Below are 21,422 nucleotides of genomic sequence, written 5' to 3'. Positions count from 1 at the left end.
CATCTCCTCAGTGTTCAGCAGACAACAACCTCCAAGTTTTCGACTCTAGTGCTTTCGCTAGCACCTCAACAGCCAGATACTGTGCCCGCTCCACGAACCACACAACATTCAAAGCTCTCATGGCAGACCGAAAGCGCCGTTTATCAACACACCCTGAAGAATCAAAAAGTGCAAAGCGACAAGCATCTGATGCGCAGCAGTACCTGCCTCAGGTCAAATCGCAAGTCCTTAGTGCTCCAGATCTGGGCGCTGCTCTCGTCAATGCAACCCGAACACCAAGAAACCAGACAAATGCTATTGCAAGGTCAAGTCCAAGATGGGACTCCAAGTTGCGTGCGGATATTCGTCAGGCGGCTCAATCCAAGCCTCGCTTCTTGTTTCGAGCTATCTTGGTAAACAGCGAAGACTTGGCGGAGTTCTCAGATGATGGTGAGCTCGTGCCGAGCATAGTCGGCCAGTACGACGAGACCATCGAGGACTTCTATTCTAATCCATTAGAAGACATGACGGAGATCTGGTATTGCAATCCCGCCTATGAAGCCTACTTCACGAAATGGACACCGTCGATGTTCAAAGCAATCTCAAAGGCCTTGTATATGCTCAAAGCAGATGGCGCTGGCTACGACGTTCACTTGGCCACTCTGGACACCAAGCGGTTATCGTCAAGCAATCTCACTGTCGGCCGAGCTGCTCTCCAAAATGCGTTCAGTGGTTATCTAGCTGGCATCCCGGTTAGCTCATCTTCTGCATACCTGGTGTATGGCATCATCAGTCAAGAAGCCTTCTGTACTAGACCCCTCAAAGCACTGAACAACAAACATGTCGCTTCTGGGCTGGGTTACAAACTTCATCACCGGCCACTTAACATTCTCAAAACTTCACTGCACAACGCGAGTCCAACCTTGGTTATAGACATTGCAAGAGAGTTTGGCAAAGTCTTTGATGGTGATGGCTTTGCGCTACCGGCCACCGTCATGGCTATTGCTACGCTTTGCCACGACCGAGATTCATCGTGGCCCGATGAGGAGAGCCTCTCGGCAGAGATCGTGACGGCTTTGCAGGATTTTCCCATTCAGTCTGACTGGAAGCACGATTCGGCCATAATGACAATGGAAACGCATACCTTTGATCAAGCAGCTGACCGCGGACTGAGATTGCTACGCGCACTAGCAGACCGGCGCGCTATGGGACATGCTATGAGAGCCCCGTCGGTGAATGCAACGGATCTTGAAAACTTGAGCCATGGAATATTACAGGTCAAGTTGGCCGCCGACATGGCTTTTGACCAATCTGTTGCGACTCACGATAGCACTTCTGACTACGAGCCTGTGTCTCCTTCATCAATCGTTCCTGAGGAATTTCAGTATACACGCGATGATCCGGCTGAAATCGCGAAACTTTTACCCGCGGGTTCCATGGATGACGAGACCAAACGACATCTACTGAAGGCGCAGAAGTATACTCCTCGCTACTTGTTCAGAGGATGGAACAATGGCTACAGACCATCAGGTGGCCACAGAGGTTTGAATACGGTCGATGCAATCACCCCCCTTGCGTATCTCAAGGACCGTGAGGCTGGTACATCAAGTATCTACAATCTGTCGCGAGATCAGCTAAGAACCATGTGCTTTCGGCATCTGGGATCAGATAGGACCGCCTCATTCAAGACCGAGCTGTCATCCTGGGCATCCTCGCTGCGGGTTGCCATGTTATACTCAAGAGGTCAGCCTGATTCCTACATCAGCATCATCGACACCAGGGCGCTTCAGGAGCAGAACATCATCGTTCATGTTCCGCAGCTTGGTTTTTTGCTGTTTCCGGGATCGGACGGCATCTACTATCCTGAGGAATACCTGGCCCACGGAGTTATCGAGGGGTCTGCTCATAAGGCCGTGCCACTAGAAGCGTTCACCAAGATTGGCATATGTCAGACTTCTCCCTGGCTTGGAATCTCGCACATCACGGCCCAAGAAATCATCTATGCCAAGACTGTAGCAGATCAATATGGCCCAAGATTTGGTACAGCAGTACTGATAGCCATACTTTGCACCGCGGAGCGGAGTTCGGATCTTTGGAAGAGTGGAATTGCTCCTCGAGATCTAACACTCATCGCTTCAGCTATCAGTGCGTACAAAGTCCCGCAGCGACTGTGCGCCGATGATACGATCTTGAAGGACCTGGTTTATACTAAAGGTTTCAGTGATGTGGAGCAAATGATTCGCCTGCTGCGTGCGGTCGTCGACTGGCGCCACGGTAAAGGTGCTCGTGGCCGGAAGCAAATCGCCAAGTGGGAGGATTCAGCTTCGCTGCTGTCAAGACCTTCCGCTGATGCTGAGGAGGATGCACCACCGAAAGAGCATCGCAAGAGACGTTCAATGAGGCGCTCACGGAAGTAGACGGCCTGTCGTACATCTGCTGCTGTAAGCAAGGATCGTCCCTGCACGCTAAGCTCTGATGATAGGAATACAATGTCATGCAGGTACCTGTCACATGACGCACGTTCATGTCTCACTCATCCTTGCGTCTAATAGCATACAGTCAGTGATGTGGATTCCTTGTGTGCTCGATGAAGCTGGTCGAAGAGCATACGAATCGATAGCGCCGAGATTCCCAACCGCCGAAGCCTAGCCCAGAACATGCCGCACCACCTTGGCTGTTCTTGCTACGATCGTTTCCAGTTCTTGCTTCGTGCAGTTGTAAGCAGGCGCCAGCATTATCACGTCGCCATTCGTGCCGTCTGCCACGCCCGCGCCCGGGAGGATGGATATTCCAAAGCCTTCCTGCAAACCAGTCGCATGTATCATGGATGCCACTTGCTTCGAAACGGGGAAAGGAGCTTTGCTACCTCTATCCTCAACCAAATCGATCTGGGTCAAAAGGAGTTACCAAATGAGCAGGAATCACGAATGAAAGCCGACTCACGCCCCACATGAAACCACGGCCTCGAACATCCCCAACATTCTTGTGCTGGCCGGGTTCGTCACGGAGTAGCTCGCCAAGATATGGCCCACGCTCTCGCACATTCTCAATCAGCTTCTCCTCTTTGATGACTCGTTGGACTTCGAGCGAAGCAGCACAGGCGACCGGATGTCCTTGATGCGTTTGACTGCGTACGAAAGTCTTGCTTCCGGCGTCGAGAGCGTTCACGACACTTCTGTGTACCAACAGTGCCCCGATTGGCTCATAGCCTGCGCCCAAGCCTTTCGCCACAGTTTGGAGATGAGGAACCACATCCTCGTTCTCCCACGCGTGCAATCTTCCCGTTCTCCCCATCCCACTCATGACTTCGTCAAGAATGAAGAGCGCGCCATACTTGTCACAGACCGGCTTCATAGCTTTCAGGTAGCCAGCCAGGTGCGGGAGGCACAGCACCAAGTGTCAGCCCCGACATACTCTGGCCGAGCTAGTCGCCGATTTTGTCGTGTGCCTATCGTACTTTGGTCGTGCATCTTCTCAGTCGGTAGCAAACACCAATGCAGACCAGATTGGATGCAAAAATATATGAGATAGAACAAGAAGAGTGATGAACAGATGTACAGTAGCTCGTTCGCAAGATGAACTCCATTTTGCAGCTCAATTCTCTAATGCTCCCGTGAAAGCCGGATCTGGATCGACCCAGTGCTCTCTCTCAACTCCTTTCATCCATTCGACAGGACTCATGAAGTCGACGAAGCCGATATTTGGACTTGATAGATGGAAGCCCATCTTGCGCTGAATTTCTAAAGACCACGAGAGCACTTCGTCCCTGGAGTGAATAAGATACTGGTTTTCTTCTGAACGCAGAACTCCGCGGGAGAAGAAGATGCCATGCATCGGCCGGTTTTGGTCCTGCGTGACGTTGGCGCCGCCGGCGTGATACGTGCCTCCGAGCATGCAGTAGCAGTCGCCTTTCTCCATCGTCGCATAGGTGACCTCTTCCACCTTGGGCCACCTTTCTAGACCCCAGAGATGCGAGCCTGGGATCACTTGGGTCGCGCCGTTCTCAACCGTGGTTTCCACTCCGGGAATCAGGAATCCCATACTGACGTCCGAGCCGATATGGTATCCTGAAGCCGTCTGGTCGAAATGATCGGCATGGAAGTTCTTGTCATCTCGATGCTAAGGTTCAGCAGCTGTCAGCCGAAATCCCAGCCGCCCTAGAATACACCACTGCACAACGGGTTTCTTCCTTACCAAACGCTGCGCCTTGCCTCCCGGTCGGTTCTCGATAGTTAAGGATATGTGCACCACCGGATGTGTCGTATAGCAATGCTTCTCAGCACCATAGTAATTGTAAGTGGTTTTCGCCAAGAAGAGCTCCGTAAGGTAATCGATCGAAGGGCTAAGAAGCCATTTCTCTCGGACTGTCTGGCTTCGGGAGATGAGACGAGGACATCTGCGAGTCTCTGGCGGAAACATGGCGCCTATCCAAGGCTTGTCACTCTCGAGAAACGGACGCACATCCTCATTGACTTTGTCCACCAATTCAGGTCTCGTAAAGTTCTGAATGATCACTGCGCCATCCTTAACGATAGCGTCTTTCAGGCCTTCGAGATCCGAGGCGTCGACCCGTTGCAATGGCCGCACAGCTGGTGCTTGGGATTCCATGGTGCTCTGCAGCGATTTCGAGAATCAGATGTCTGAGTCTGACTCGAAAAGCTGCTGCTTGAGAGCAATCGGGTCCGGTTGAAAGGAGCTATCCCTGGCCTTTCTTATCTGCCGCAGCGCGGCCAAAGCAAAAGCTCGCACCGGCTTGCCTCAGGCCGCTCCTGATTGTCCTTCATTCACCCCAGCTTGGACACCGTAAGGCACGCATGGCAAGCCAGAGTTGAAAAGTGTCATTACTTGGCTGCGTGACTTATCGCTCACGCAAATTCAATTGGGACGTGAGCGCAATACATGACTTCAACGATCGTGAACAGTGCCTTGAATTCATGTTCTATTTTGCATCGATCTTCTGCCTCGAGCCTTCCATCTTCATCTTCCATTGGATCGTCTTGCAAACGGAATACAAGAACGAAATAGTAGGCATCGGTACGCCCAGCTTCTGAGCAGTCTTCAACGGTTCGCCAAGAATGTTCTCATACTCGATCAGGTTTCCCTGGAATATGTCAGTACTGTCTTTGTTCGGACTATATTGACGCAACAGGTGACTGACTCTTCTCAGATCTTCGAGCATGCTAGGCACGTAGTGCATTTCAATGGGATCAAAATTCAGACATTTATCGGCGATATCCTCTGGCAGTTCGTGTCCCGCAGCAGCAGCACATGTTCGAATCTCTTCCATTGCAGGTCGGACCAGCTTTTCGACCGCATCATCTGCAAGACGGACACTGCCTGTGTCCATTCCGGTGATGGCACAGATGGGGTTGAAGGAAGCATTGTAGACGAGTTTTCGCCACCTGCTCCGAGAAACATCATCATCGTAGGCGCATGTAGCCTTCCCGGCTGCTAAGTAGACTTTGCAGAAGTGGAGAGCAGTCTCGACGCCAACTTGTTCTGGCATCCGTTGTCCAGGAAAGACTCCGATCAACGATGAGTCGTGTCCGATATGTCGAATCACTCCGGGTTCGATCTCTCGGGAGCCCATCATGCTTATACCGGAGAGGATGACATTTTCTGGGAATGCTGAGATGAACGGCTTTTCGATATTGAGGCTGTGGAAGTTGAGAAGCAAGATTAGAAAGCGTTCCTGTGCTCGGCAAGTTTAATTGCGCACCCATTTTGCAACAGCAGGATAGATGTGGTGCTGTGTGTCACAGCTGGCCGCACTATATCGACGAGTGCCGGCCCATTGCCAGGTATGTTCTTGGTAGCAAGTATCAAGAAATCAAATTTCCTTGCATTATCTTCCGCAGCATTTGGCACATTCTTGAGGACTGTGACCATGTCAGCTGGCTTTCCTAGAAACTCTTTCAGCACATGTACCTTCGGTCGGCCTCCAACCCGAAATACTTCCATGGTCTGGTGACTCAATACTATATCCATGTGTCTTTACATGCTGGTAGTTCGACCGAAGCACCATGCTCACCTCCGCCAGTCCTCCAGCTTCCAGGTTGACAGCTGCTACTGTGCCCACTCCGCCTCCTCCTATGAGTAACACATTGACTTTGGCTTTCTCCATGGCGATGAAGGCCTCGTGGGCCTGGATGTGATCTGATTATTCGAGCGGAGCGACAGACCAATAGGCACCTGGAGCAACTCGAGGAGCTTGCGACGAGAGTTGTATAAGGTGTCTATTGGTCTGGAGTGGCGCTTAAGAACAAATCAGATTAGTGCTAATGACGTATGCGTATAGTTGGTGGTGGCAGTAATAGTATACAGGCAGTTGCAGTATAGGGAGGCTAAATTTCAAAGATACGCCCGCAAAACTGACCGAGCCCTCTGATTGGTCTAAAATCGAATCCGAGTTACGTGCCCTCCAACCTTAGGCTATACTCTTATACGTCACTTCCTATAATAAAGGGAACACTACAATGCACTACTATCCCCGATAGCACAATGCTACACGACTAGTACAATGCGATACGACTAGTATAATGCGATACGACTAGCACAATACGATACGACTAGTACAATGCGATATAACTAGTACAATACGATACGACTAGCACTATACGACAATAGCACTATACTATACGACTAGCACTATACTATATCCCTATACCTGCCTCTTTCGCAAGTAACCTATAGCGTCCTTATAATCTATAGCGAACTTTAATAGTAAAAGGGTAATAAAGGAAGAGTAAGGACTAGTAATAAAGGATATAGAGAAATAAAGAACTTAGTTAAAAAAAAAGAAGAATACTAAAAGGCAAAAAACTGTAGATAGGCAATACCCGGAGTTACTCTTACGGATACGATATAGACCTCGAGCTTTTAACCCTTTAAGACAAGTTACGAATTAACTAAGTAAATATACCTACTAGACTTCGACCTTATACGAATCTTATAAAAGAAACGCTGCTATAGAAAACCTGTCCTAGAGAACTAATTTCTTTAGAGTTAGATAATAGGCAGTTACCTCTACTAGTTTATTAGGCTGCTAGCTGCCTTAGAAAAGACTATTAAATAGCCTAAATCCCTTAGGTTCCCTACGTAACTTAATAACTAGGCGCAAAGGATTACTGCAACTCCTTACCTAGTTATAGCTAGGCGACGCTTCGTCTTAGTCGATTATTATTAGTTAAAGGTCGTAAATTGCAGTATTATTATATACCCTTATTGCTGCTACCTAGGGTAATAGCTTAGTTAGAAGGGGAAGGCAGGTAGGTAAGGTTTCGACACTTTAGTTAAGGGTTCAATTCTGTATCTTAAAGCTATATTATTAATATTAAGTTAGTATCGACATTGATATTGCTACGTACTAAATTAGCACCTAAACTCGCCTACTCCGAAGCTAACTAAGTTAAGTCGATTAAGCGCATTTCTAGTAAAACTACGCTAGTAAAAGTGATTAATACGATAACGACGGATGCCTTAGGCACCTCGAAGCAAACTACTAGTAGGAGAACAGTACCGTAGCTTTTAGTAGATAAGACCTAGCTAATCTCTACGCTAAAGTAAAAGGAAGCATAGCTAATAAGGACCTGCGCTTAACAGACCCTTTGCTAAGCTATTATTAGATTAAAGACCTACTAATCGTATATAGATACTAAAGCGGTAGGTACGGGGGGTTTAGGAGGCGTAGCGACTATCCCCTCTACCCTAAGCGACTACGTTAGCAAAAGTAATAAGGGTACTAAAGTAGAGGGCAAGTTAATGCCGAGCCTTAGCGAGTGCTTAACTTGTCCGGAACGCTAACGTCGGATAAAAAGATAAGGATACTATAGTAGAGGGCAGGTTAAGTCGAGCCTTAGCGAGTGCTTAGCCTATCCGGAGCGATAACGTTAGCAAAGCAATGCGGGTACTAAGAGCGATATAGGTTTTAGCTAGGTATAGCAAGTCTAATCTATTACATGCTAGAAGCCGCATTTACCTTCTAGGCCTAATTCGGTATAGCTTAGCGTTCTATAAACAGAGAGCGCCTTCCGCCTTCTGCCTTCCTCTTTTACCTTCTAACTCCTACTTTCCGCGTTCCTCCTTACTACTTCTACCTACCCTCTTCCGCTTTCCTTCTAATAGCTAACTTTAGCTCGTAGCTTCTCCCCTAATCTAAATATAGCCGACGTTTAGCACTTCGGTTAGCAAGCCGCTACTAGCGTACTAGGCGGATAAGGCCCTCCTAGCGGTAGCGATCTACGTAAGAATCTTCCGCCTAACCGTACCGACGAGGAAGACATCTAGTACCCTGCCCTTAACGATAAAGAAGTCGAGGCTACTACTTAAAACAGTCGAGTCTGCGTCTCCTATTATAAGCGTAAGAAGGCTACTTAATTCTAGAGCCTTCGCGGCAATAAGACGAGCACGCGACCGATAGTATAGTACTTAAGATGTCGACTTGCTAATACCGTAATAAAGAAGTCTAAGAAGCACGCGCGTAATACTAACGATAAGGATACTATTGCTTCGACTCTAGTAAAGCGTAGCCGCCTAGCAACTCCGCGAGCTAGTACTAGCGCCGTATCTAACCCGATTACTATTGCGCCTTCCCCTACGCTAAGCTCTATACTCTCTATACTTCCGCCTTCCTTAGCCTCGACTACTAGCGATCTAATTAAGCGCAATCTACCGCCGCCCTAAGGATTAATAGGTCTACCGCTAGTTCCTACTTAGTTTTCTAGATTAGGACTAGACTTTCGGCCGCGCGGTTAATATAGCAGTAACGACCTAGCAACTATAGCTACTCGTATATAAGTTGCTTCTATCTCTTAGCAATACCGTTAAGAACGTCGCGCTAGTAAACATCTACCTCCTACCCCTACTATCGCTAAAGTCCTCGTAGGCTAGTAGCAATCCTTATAAACTGTTTAGCTAAGCTAACAAGTTTAGTAGCAGTCTTTACAAACCGTTTAGCTAAGCTAATAGACCGACTACGGCAGCGACCCCCCTATACCGAGCTCTGCCTTTAGTAATGTTAGCCTACCTACTAGAGATCTAAACAATCTACTAATTCGCAACGCTCGACGCTAGTTTAAATGTAGTATCTACGACTAGCCCCGCGCTATTACCCGCAAATACAACGTACCTAAGGTAGATCCGGGCATTAACGTATACTATTACTACGCTAAAGGACATAATAATAAAGCGGATTAGTATAAGTAGTGTATCCTTCGTCGTTATAAGACTAAGCGATACGAATTCTACTTACCCGATAGCTCTTAAGAACTCGAGAACTGCTGTATACCTTACCGTATAGTCCGCAACGACGAGAATAATCTACCGCCTTATCGCACGCCCCGACCTAGCTAACGCGACCGTGCCCGCGCCGATTACTATAAGTAAGCTCTTCGTACTTACTTCCTTACCGATAACCTAGTCGATCTACCTATTTAAGTTAGCACTAATCTTAATAGCTAGAAGGCTCTTGCCGATATCGACTACGGCTTAGTTAAAGATTTCTTTACTACTTTAGAAGAGGAGAAGATAGAGACTTGCTAGAATAAAGAGCTATAGAAGGGATATAAAGAGCGGTAGTTTAATATATAGTTAGATACTCGCGAAGACTCTGCTATATACCTTATCTATAAGAAGTGTCGAGTGTTAGGACTAAAGAGGTTATACGTGATTGGTATGTAACTAGACTCGAGTAAAGCTAGGGTCTTAATGCCTTAGGCAGGGCTTGGCGCTTGGCGTTAGGCTAACTAGCCTGCCTTCCTCCCTCTCCTCTTAGATCTCTATCGAATACTATACTGATTTACCACTACCCTATCTACCTGCTAATATAACCCTTCTTATATAGTATTCGATCTACCCTTTAAGGGTAGTAGCTAGATAGTTCTTATTTCAAGCTTTTAGCGGTATAGCTACGAATAAGACTAATCTAACTATATTGCGCCCGAAGAACAGGACCTATACGTACTATTCTATCGAAACAACCGTACTAATTATTAAGCAAGGCCTTCTATACGGCCTATTATACTAAGTTAAGCATACTAGACCGATATCTACTAACTCCGCTATATCCGTATCTTAGGGGCTAATAATACATTATTAGTATCGCCCCTTACAATAGCCGGTTTATTACGAAATAATAACCGTGCTGCTGCTAGCAGCGCTAGCAACGACAACGCTAGTAGTACAGTTCCCGCTAAAGTGCCTACTAAAGTACCTCCTACTAAAGAGCCTACCGGAGAGCCTATTAAAGAAGAACCTACAATTCTAGGTAATAATCTAGAATTACCTATTAACGACATTCTTAACAATATTGTTAATCGACGATATAGCTAGCTAGCCTTTAGCCCCTAGCTAGTAGCGAGACTTTAAGAAGCTACTTAAAACAGGCTTACTGCCCTACGTTAAGAACAATAGCTAAAGGACAACCTCCTCGAAATTCGCCGCCTTTAGGAGGCCCTAATAACTAATACTAAGCCGATAGCAGGGCCCTCCTTACTATCAGTCCTAGTCTAGAAGAAGGATGCTAAACTTAAGGACTGCACCGTATTTGATAGCTCTAGTCGCAAGTAATACAATAATTATATACGTAATTATAAGCTTAACTAGCGAAATGCACTAAGGGCTCTTCTAGACGACTATTCCTTAGTTGTTTACGCTATATAGTACATCAATAGTGACCTAAAGCGCACCTAGGACGACTATTTCGATTCCTTTAATAATCAGACTGCTATTTAGTAGAAAACCTATAAGACTATTATACTAGACACTCTTAGAAACCCGATACTAAGACAATAGTATGCTTAGGACTAATACCTTCGAGCCAAACAAAAGACTGACTAGTCGGCTCGTTCATTTAAGGCCTATTTAAAGACCCTCGAGGATAACCTTCCGGCTAAGACTAATTCTATATAGATCTCGGAAATACGCCTAAAACTAAGATAGGAATTAGTCCTTAAATTGGACCGCCGCCGTGTGTTTGAATAGGCTAATCTTATACGCATTTAATTCATAGTTGAAGTCGAGACTATAGAGCGTATAGTATAGCTCTAATAACGGTTAGAATCTAAGATACGCCTAGCCACCTATCGTAGCCGCGGAGGAAATCAAGGTTCGTATTAGAACAACACTAGTGCTAACAATAGAGGTAGCAACAACAACGACCGTAGGAGAAGCCGTAGCCGACGGCCGTATAGAGGAGGCCGTAATAGGGGCCGTAGAAGGGGCTCGTATCTCTATAGTACTAATCGCTCGGCTAATAATAGCGGTAATAGCTATAGCAATCCCCTAACCGGACTAAAGTGCTTTAATTGTAATAGCACTAGCTATCTACTAGGCCAATGCGACAAACCTAAGGACTAGGCCCGAATCGACCGCGCTACTACTAAGTACCGAAAGCACCTTTTAGTAGCTAACGCTACCCCTATAGGCCAACCTTCTTATTAGTCGAAAAAAGAATAAGCGCCGTACTAACTGTTAGCCTTGTACGGCGTAAGACTATCGACATTGTGCTAGCTATAATACGCTCCTACCTTGTATAGGATACGAAGGGCACTACCTATTAAACTAAGGTTATACTAAATCTAGGAAATTTAGTTAGTGCCCTTATTAGCTATCGCCTAGCTAAGCAATTAGACCTTCGACAACTGCCGAAGACTGACCTACTAACCCTTGCTTAGTTTAATGACGCTCGGCACTTAACCTATAGGGCCTACTATGTTCCTATAGCCCTAAAGGACGACCTCGGAAATAAACGCCTACTAGACTTTACTGCCTACGTAGTAGATATAGACAACCTATATAGGGGAGCTACTATTGTTATTAGCAACCCTATTCTTAAGTACTACGCTATAGCTATAGACCTAGGCCTCTAGAAGTAGCGATTTGGAATCGCTAGGAAAGAGGACATTAAATACATTAATGTTAGCGAGTGTCCTAATGATATTAGGGTCCTATTTATTGGCAACCTAACACCTGCCTTAGCTAATCCGACTACCGACCTGCTCGGTAGTAATAACGATAAACTAGTGCCCCCTAATAGCATAGATCCTAAACAACTTAGGCGCATACTAGAACCTATTCGAGAGACCTATATTAATGTGTTCAAACACTACCTAGCATCGACATTGCCTATGTTTAAAGAGACGGATTATAAGATTGATATTATAGAGGGCAAGGAGGTTCCTTTTAGACTACTCTACAACCTTAGTAAGCGCGAGCTTGCTATATTGCGTAAGTACCTAGAAGAAAACCTAGCTAATAGTCGTATTCGGTATAGTAACAGCCCTACTAGTGCACCTATCCTGTTCGTACTAAAGAAGGATAGTAGCCTACGCCTATATGTCGACTATCGTAGGCTTAATGCTGTTACTATTAAAGACCGCTATCCACTTCCGCTTATTAATAAGACCCTCGACCGCCTTTCTAGTGCCTACTACTATACTATACTAGACATTAAGGATACATACTATCGCATTTGTATTCGTAAGGGCGATGAATAGAAGACAGCCTTTCGTACTCGCTATAGCCATTTTAAGTACTTAGTTATACTATTTAGGCTAGCTAATGCCCCTGCTACATTCTAGTCCTATATTAATCGGGCCCTGTTAGGCCTATTAGATTACCTCTATATAGTTTACCTAGATAACATCCTAGTTTATATACACTCTCCTAACATTGCGGAACACTAGGCTATAGTCCGCAAGGTACTCGATCGCCTAAGGGCCTATAGCTTGTATTACAAGCCTTCTAAATACACCTTTGCTACTAAAGAGGTGTTATTCCTCGGCTTCCTCGTATTAACTAAGGGTGTTAAGGCTAATCCTAATCGGATTAAAACCATTACTAAATAGCCTATTCCTACGTTAATTAAGGAGCTATAGTCGTTTCTCGGTTTTGCTAACTTCTATCGCCGATTTATTAAGGGCTATTTACGGCATGTAATGCCCCTAACTGAGCTTACTAAAACTAAGGCCAACCCGACTAGGGAGTTTAAATAGACTAATAAGGCGCGAGCCGCTTTTAACGGTTTAAAGTAGCGCTTTACTAAAGTCCCCTTATTGCACTATTTCGTACTAAGCAAACAGATCCGCATTAAGACTAACGCTTTACAGTTTGCTATATTAGCTATTATGTTACAACAGGCTGATAATAATTACTAGTACCCGATTGCCTTCTTCTCGAGGAAGATAATTAATGCTAAGCGTCGCTACGAGACCTACGAGCAAGAGCTCTTAGCTATTGTCGAGGCCTTTAAGTATTAGAGGCATTACCTCGATAGGGCCTAATATACGATACAGGTCTATATAGACTATAACAACCTCCGTAGTATTACTAAGGTTACTAGAGTTATAGGTCGATAGGCTAGATAGGCCGTCTACCTCGCTAGGTTTGATTTTAATGTGTTATATCGGCTAGGCGTAAGTAACCCTACTAATAGCCTATCGAGGCGACCTAATTACGATAGCGGGACTTAGCAATCTATTAATTCATTGTTTCTAACCCTATAGCATAAGATTGCTATAGCCCGTATTGTTAATAAGCAAGCGTAGGATAAGCGGCTTACCGGACTCCGCGACGGCTTAAAGCATATTAATGCTCTTGCTATATTAACAGTACGTATTAAGGCAAGGGCTAAGGACACAGACAGGAGAAGTTATAATAACTCCCTAGTCGATATTGCTATATATAGTAACAGCGATTAAAGCACTAATATAGTTAATCCGGCTGCTAGTACTACTAGATGCATATAGTGCGTACTATACAAGACAGCGAGGGTGCTATTAAGCGAACTTGCAGAAGGGGATAGACGAGCGTTTATAGATAAGCTGTTACGTGCTTAGCAAAGGGACGCTTTTGCTACTACTCGTATAGATCAGCTTAGAAGTGGCCGTAAGACTAGATCTAGTAAGAATTGGTCGATCGATGCTAATAGCTATTTACGCTATAAGGGCAGGCTCTATGTCCCTACCGAGCATTCGATCCGATAAGAGCTTCTTAAGCGACACTATAATAGTAAGCTTGCCGGTTACTATAGTATAGAGAGGTCGCACGAGTTACTATCGCGTATATACTACTAGCTAAATAGTAAGCGGGATATAAAGGACTACGTAAACACGTATGCCGTATGTTAACGAGTTAAAGCACTAAAGCACTTACTATTTAGCGAGTTGTCTTTACTCCCTGTTCTAAAGAAGCCTTTTGCAGAGCTTATAATAGACTTTATTATAGGTCTTCCCCCTACTAAGCGAAAAGGAAGCAAGGACGTCTTTAACGCTATACTAGTCGTTATAGACCGATTTACTAAGGGTGCTCGCTATATTCCCGCTCGGAAAGACTAGACTACTATTAATATAGTAGAGGCGCTATAGAGTAACATCTTCTATACCTATTAGGGAACCCCTAAGGGGATAGTCTCCGATAGGGGCTCGACATTTATATCTTACTATTAGAGCGAGATTTGCTTACAGCTAAGACTGAAATATCGGCTGTTAATAGCCTTCTATCTATAGACTAATAGTTAAACAGAGAGGCAGAATGCTACCCTATAGCAGTACCTGCGTAGCTATATTAATAAGAACCCCGAGGATTAGGTTAACCTCCTATAGCCTGCAGAATTCGTATATAATAATAGTGTATATTTATTAACTAAGATCTCGCCCTATATAGCTATAATAGGCTAGAATGCTGCTATGCTACAAGACCTACTATCGCTCGAGGCCGAGCGTAAGGAAAGGGAAGCGCGTTAAGTACTAGAGACACTAGCGGCAATAGAACGTATCTAGAAGATGCGAGAAATCTATACTAAGATAGCTAAGAAGTTGACAAAGGCTTAAGAATACTAAAAGGCCTACTACGATAAGCGTTATATACTAATAACCTTTAAACAAGGCGATATAGTTATGCTTAGCACTAAGAACCTCCGTATCCGCAAACACCTATCGCCTAATAGTAAAACAAGGCCTAAACTTGCACTAAGATACATTAGCCCATTTCGTATCCGAGAACCGAAGGGTAATAGCTAGGCCTACTAGTTATAGCTTCTACCCTATTACACTATCTATAACACCTTCTATATCTCCCTCCTTAAACTATACTACTAGCGCGAAGGCGATAAAGCGCCTGCTAAGTTAGAAGAAGTCTTAGCTAATAGTAAAGAGCTGTAGTCTATAGAACGTATCCTACAGTATCGTACTAGGTAAGGCAAGAAGGAGTACCTACTAAGATAGTAAGGCTATTTACCTAAATAGGACTCGTAGGAAGCTGAAGACTCTTTTAAAGATATAACTAAGTTATTAGATAAGTATTAGACTAGTGTGAAGAACAAGAAGAAGACTAAAAGCTTATAATGTTACTATTAAGGCCTAGGATTAATGCTACCCCCGGGGTGCTATTAGCTAACTAATTAGCTATAAGCAATTGTTAGTAACAAGAGACAATAAGACTATACTACTATAGCGAACGCGCACCGAGTGTTAACAAGCGCGCTACGACGCGTTAACTAATCGCACGCTCTTTTAAGGGCTCTACCTCTTTACTAATACGCCCTACAAGGCCTTCTCCTAGCACTTAGGTCCCCCTCTTGTTCCTTTATTCTATCGAGGCCTCGAGGCCTAGGCAATCGGTAAGGACGGCGCGGCCGGCGCGGCTATATTAGTAATAGTATTGCGGAGTATATTAATATTTAGGAAAGGAAGGACACCGCTATATTAGTAACGGTATTACCGAGTTGTATTAATTAAAGAAGGAAATTAGAAGAAGGTAAAGTTAGCGCTAAGACGACTAGCGTCGCTATTATTAATATTACTTGCTATTGTCGACCTTACCTATACTAAAACTCTAAGGCACCTTTAATTAAAACTTTGATCAAACTTTGAGGCTAAGTCAAACTTTAAGCCGCTTAAAAGATTAAGTAGACTAATAGACTAACTAACTAAGGGCAAAACTATAGAGCTAAGCTAGCCGGGGTCGATCTTGCGGACAATAGGTTACTCCTCGATCTATCTAACCCTTTAAGCGAGGCGAACCTCTACTACTACACTTATAATAGCCTTTACCTATAGAAACTAGAAGAACTAAGTTTTTTGAAAAGATATGATTAGTTAACACTTAAAGGCTACTAAACCTAGCTAATTAGGGCTAGCGAAACTACGAACAATAAGAATAATAACCCTCGGAACGGACAAACCCTCGGAAGCGGACATTGCTAGGTCTTTTAAGAGTAGACGCAAAGAACTCGATACGACATCACTTAGAACGGAGGTAGTACTACAATACCTCGTACGTCTACCTATTATAGTAGGGAAGACGCGCTTGTATTATAATTAGTCGATAGTCCTCAATTCTTGTAGTTATATATCCCTTTATTGTATATAGGGATAGCGTAGTTAGAGTTAGACATTATATTGTATTAGAGGTAAGGTTTAATATAGTTACATAATCGGTAATTGCGTATTCAATTTAGCGCGGACTAAGAAGCTTGCTAGACCTGCTAAGTTAGCAGCGACAGAGGTTGAGAATAGGACATAGACCGGCTACGAGGGCGCGGCCTTTAGAAGGGAAGCGTGTATTAGGACTAAAGAGGTTATACGTAATTGGCATATAACTAGACTCGAGTGAAGCTAGGGTCTTAATGCCTTAGGCAGGGCTTGGCGCTTAGCGTTAGGCTAACTAGCCTGCCTTCCTCCCTCTCCTCTTAGATCTCTATCGAATACTATACTAATTTACTACTACCCTATCTACCTGCTAATATAACCCTTCTTATATCGAGTTACCCGCGATAAGAACAAGCAGCCTAAGGAGCCCAATCTTATATTAACAGCTAACCTTATAGACCCCGGCGAATATCTAGTATACCTTCTTTAGCTTACGATAATCGAGGAGATTCTTATCGCCCGTGTCTATATATATATCGAGATGCGGCTTATTAAAGGTACCTAGTATCGCTATAAGAACAACGTCGTTAATTTTCTACGAGATACTAGCAAGCTTTAGAAAGAACTTCCTCTATTGCCTAAGCACCTCGAGACGGTCCTTCTTCGGCTAGCCTAAGGTAATAATACTACGAAGCGTATATTTAAGCGTAACTTTCGTGTCCGTTAAGCCGCTATCCGTTAGTAGCTATTCTATCTTAAAGACAATTATAAAGGCTATACTAGTCTCCGTATCGACGAGACGCGCCTATCTAGTTTACTAGAAGACGATAACGTTATAGACCGTGTTAATGTTTAGTACTATACCGAAGAAGACCTTCCTCTACTAGTACTAGTACTAGCTGCTAACCAAACTGCCGACTAAAGTTAAGAAGCTACTAAGGAAGAGGATAACTTTGCCGACTACCCTTTCGAGTCGGTATTGCCTTAAGCTCGTATACCTAAAGACTAACGCTAGCAATTGTAAGAAGTCGTCGATTAGTAGGAGCAGTAGCGTTAGGAGAAGGATAACGAGCTTCGTCTACAAGCTTCTTAGTACGATAGTCTAGGAGATCCCCTATAGAACTACCTAACTATGCCGCCCTATAACCGTATACCGCTGTCTAAATTCAATAAGTCTATAGCATTGCTGTCTCTCGCCTTTCTAACCCTCTATCTAATAGGCGTAGGTAACTTTGTAGAGGCCCGATAGCGTAGTGTATCGTACGAGGAATACATTGAATATATACTTAAATACTAAGACGGTCGGTTTGCTTAGCACTATCGCTTTCGACACGTTGCTCTAAATACCTCTATAAGGAAGTAGAGTAACCGAATCGCCGACTTTATAGTATAGCAGAACCCGGAGTATTAGGAAATATCGCTTAAGGATCTAAAGGCTGCGTTAGCTTTATATAACGATAATAACTCTAAGAAAGTGCTATCCGACCTAATGCGATACGCCGACAAGCTACGAGGTACACGTACATACTAGGTTAGAAAGCGCAAGTAGCTCGAGATATATATTATAGCTCTTAGATCTCCGTACCTATTTCTTACGTTTAGTGTAGCCGATAACTAGTAGTAGTCCCTTTAGAAGCATATACCTAATGTCCCTTAAGGCGACGAGCACTAACGCCGCAAAATCGCACGCGACAATATACGAGACAACCCGGCTATTATAGTATACTATTACTTCCGTCGCTATACTATTCTTTAGTAGACCGTTCTTAAGCCTAAGTTTAGTATCGTCGACTATTAGAACCGATTCGAATTCTAGGCTCGTAGTAGTTCTTATAATTACGGCATATATTAGCTCTAGACTAATATTAAGCCGGATCTATAACAACCCCTACTTCCGCCTCTAAAGTCTAATACTAAAGCAGACCGAAACGCACTCGCTTAGTTCTAGGGTCGGCATATTACCGCTTTCTAACCCGATCTAGAGCGTACTAGCCTATAACTAGGAGAGATGAGAGTCCTTCGCTCGTAGAGATCTACATGTAGAATCCACTTTAGTACCAGGTAACTAGGATATCTCTGGGCGCTTGTGCGGGTATAAGTACTACTAGCGGAAGAACAAGGATACTAGAGCCCGTAGATGTCGCTTTTACTATCCTCGCGAGCTTTACGAGAAGGCTCGAATTAGTAGAGACCTTAACCCGCGGTACTATATATACGATAGACCTCGTAACGACAAATAGATAAATAGCTACAACCGTACTGTGTCTATAGCCTAGCTTGCTAATACGGATTTCGCGCTATATATATCGAAAGGTACTGTTATCGATTACCTTACTAAGTACTATAGTGAAGGACGGAAACCAACACTACCACCACCACTCGTAGCAATAGTACAGGCTACCGAGGGTAACATAACCTATAGCAATATAGGCAGCTATGTTTAGCAAGATAGGATAACGAGACTGTCGCTTAGGCTAATAACTAGAGCCCTGCAACATAGGCATTGTAGAAGTGTAATATAAACAATATGCTATACGAGGTTGATAATCTGTCTACTCTATAGAAGGAGGCCTCTTATATAGGCTCAAAACTAGCCTATAGGTGTAGGGCCGGTTACTAGCTAATATCCCTCCCTTTCTTCGTATCTAACTAGACACGTTTTACATTATACGCGCTTAAAACAAACATGTATGCATCCTTAGCGCTCTTAGCTAAGGCTATTCTTAGGACTCCGCAATAACATCCCCGGGGTAGCATTGATCCTAGATGCTATAATTATGCAAAAACAACTTCCTAAGCAACACTATGCAGACTTACTGTTGCTTTAACGCGCCGTAATCCTTACTAGCAATAACCTCATCTGCTAGTCGGCTCTCGAAATCTCCTCCGTATACGTTAAAGCTGTTAGTACCGAAGTACTGTCCCTCGTAGAAAGCTTAATTAACGAGGAGGTTAACAGCCTTTTCCGTCGCAGCCTTCTCCTAATCGTACAGATATTCCTTAAGTCCCTCGTTATTGAGCTAGAGGATCTGTTTAACTTCGTTCTAAACAACGTGACTTGACTAAGGAATCCTACTAACTAGAGCGTCGGAGATACAGCCGAGGCCTTCGACTAAGATAGCCGTAGGGAAAGCGAATAGTACGAAGGAGTTAGAGGCTAGGAGGGCGGTTAGATTGCGGTATGCTTTAGCAACCTAAGAGACTATTAAGTTCTCGTAGCCCTTAACCTTAGTGCCGTCAATAACGCGAGAGTAGCCTAGGTTAATTGATATGCGGTTGCTCTTAGTCTTTAGATTACTATATAGCAGGTGTAGTATCTAAACAGAGACCTCGCACTCCTTTAGAGGGTTGAGGATCTACTCCGCTTTACGCCCCTTACTATTAGGCTAACTATCGAACATGTAGTCGAGGTCGTCGTCGGTAAGGTGCTTATTAGTAATCTTACCGATCTTGCTTAGTAGGACTAGGCTACGAGCCTTAAGCTTCTCAATCTAGTTCGTAAAGACCTCGGGCTAATATATGCCTTCGACAATAGTAGAGTAGCTAGTCTTATCCTTAAACATAAGGCAGACCTTAATGCGTAGGTAACTAGTACCCTCGCTAGCTGCGAGCTTAACTACATCTTGTCCGAGACGAGCAGACTCCTTAGAAGGACAGTTTTCGTAAGTACCGCCAACCTTGAAGAACTTAGCAGGCTTAGGGACGGAGATAAGCTCGTATACGTAATTAGGTCGAAGGGCGACAGCTAAGAGCTATAGGGCAGGGTGCTAGCGGACGATTTAGTTACTTACACTATAAGTTTAAAGGGCATTGCGGCCTTCTTGCTTAGACTTAGGCATCGCACGCATATACTAAAGGTACATTTTAAACTCCTCCTATATTAGGTCGATAAGGAAAGGAAGATATGCTCTACGAGGCTCTTACAACTAACTAAAGACTTAAGGGAAGATAGTATTACTAGTCTAGCGAAAGCGGTCGAAGGAAGTGCCTTAGCTAAGGATGCCGGTAACGAACTTGCTCTAGCGATCCGTTAGCGTAAGGGCGCGAGTAATAGTACTAGTAGGGTTGAACGCGTAGAGTCCTAGAGATGTCGGGGCGGCAACAGGGCGTCTAGGAAACCAGTTAGTATAGGCCTAATCAGCCTTAAGGGCAGCGAAGGCGTCTAGATTAGGAACCTTGCGACCAATCTTTAATAGGCGACCGACGAGGACACTCGCCTTAGTACTAGTATAGAGACTACAGACCTTAGCGGCCTTCTTAATATAGTTAGCACACATAGAGAACGGCTCTTCTCCTAGCTTACTAAGGTCGTCGAGCTGTTAACAGATAGAGAGGGCGGTAGGAGCTTCGCCTATTACGGCTTTAGGAACTATATCGATCTTAGTAATAAGGTGCGCAATAGAGTCGCCCTTGCAAGAACTATAGATATTCTTAGTTAATAGGATCGGCGAGAGCCCTCTATCTCTACGCTCGCTAAAGGAGCCTTCGGAGGAGACATCTTCTAGTAGTACATCTAGCATATTAACATCCGAGTTACTATAGTTAGTACTATAGTTAGTACTAGAAGGGGCGCTGTACTTCTTAGTAGCCTTGCGGAGGGCCTAGCGAGTATACAATGCCTTCTTACGCGCTGCTTCGGCCTTAGCGCGCTCGTCTTTAACTTCCTAAGGGACCTTGCGGTTACGGGTCGAGCGACGGTCTTAAGCCTACATCTCCGTAGCGAGCGCGAGACTAGTAGCCGTATCGGCCTCTATTTCTAGGCGAAGAGCCTTACGTTTAAGGACATTAACGATAGGAGCCTCTTAACCTTTAATAATAAAGCCTGTACTATTAATACGATAGCCCTTCTCTTTTAGTAGATCCTTAGTTATCTATGCGTTAAGATCGACCTAGACAATTACATCGTAGTGCCGCTTCTAGTAGGATGTCGTAAAGTCGTTAAGCGTAAAGGACAAGTTAAGCGACTGCTTGCCTACCTTCTTGCTAGCGGTAGATATACGATAGATTATAGTACGGGAAAGGTGCTCGGCGCCTTAACGACGGACCTTATACTTATTAACGAACGAAGAGACCTAC

The 21,422-nt window shown here is 44.5% G+C and overlaps 4 protein-coding genes across 4 annotated transcripts; 1 reads left to right on the top strand and 3 right to left on the bottom strand.

The window, feature by feature from the left end:
• Nucleotides 1–119: 119 nt before the first annotated feature.
• MYCFIDRAFT_194851 (uncharacterized protein) lies at nt 120–2,396 on the top strand (the record flags this gene model as incomplete). Its single annotated transcript, XM_007925848.1, has 1 exon — nt 120–2,396. One exon carries the CDS (start codon nt 120–122, stop codon nt 2,394–2,396), a length of 2,277 nt encoding a protein of 758 aa, XP_007924039.1.
• A 228-nt stretch (nt 2,397–2,624) lies between these two features.
• MYCFIDRAFT_29600 (uncharacterized protein) lies at nt 2,625–3,366 on the bottom strand (the record flags this gene model as incomplete). The annotated part of the gene is made up of 2 exons (XM_007924152.1): nt 2,625–2,867; nt 2,923–3,366. Coding segments are annotated over 2 exons (687 nt in total), but the record flags the coding sequence as incomplete, so codon positions are not given.
• Nucleotides 3,367–3,573: 207 nt separating this feature from the next.
• MYCFIDRAFT_30584 (uncharacterized protein) lies at nt 3,574–4,587 on the bottom strand (the record flags this gene model as incomplete). The annotated part of the gene is made up of 2 exons (XM_007924192.1): nt 3,574–4,098; nt 4,174–4,587. The coding sequence occupies 2 exons, from the start codon at nt 4,585–4,587 to the stop codon at nt 3,574–3,576; spliced, it is 939 nt and encodes a 312-aa protein (XP_007922383.1).
• Nucleotides 4,588–4,918: 331 nt separating this feature from the next.
• MYCFIDRAFT_77273 (uncharacterized protein) lies at nt 4,919–6,103 on the bottom strand (the record flags this gene model as incomplete). The annotated part of the gene is made up of 4 exons (XM_007924569.1): nt 4,919–5,080; nt 5,138–5,636; nt 5,699–5,858; nt 5,908–6,103. The coding sequence occupies 4 exons, from the start codon at nt 6,101–6,103 to the stop codon at nt 4,919–4,921; spliced, it is 1,017 nt and encodes a 338-aa protein (XP_007922760.1).
• Nucleotides 6,104–21,422: the final 15,319 nt, after the last annotated feature.

The sequence above is a fragment of the Pseudocercospora fijiensis genome, assembly GCF_000340215.1.
Source record: "Pseudocercospora fijiensis CIRAD86 unplaced genomic scaffold MYCFIscaffold_2, whole genome shotgun sequence".
NCBI lineage: Eukaryota > Fungi > Ascomycota > Dothideomycetes > Mycosphaerellales > Mycosphaerellaceae > Pseudocercospora > Pseudocercospora fijiensis.
Note: the sequence above shows the minus strand (reverse complement) of the source record. Positions and strands in the feature narration are given on the sequence as shown.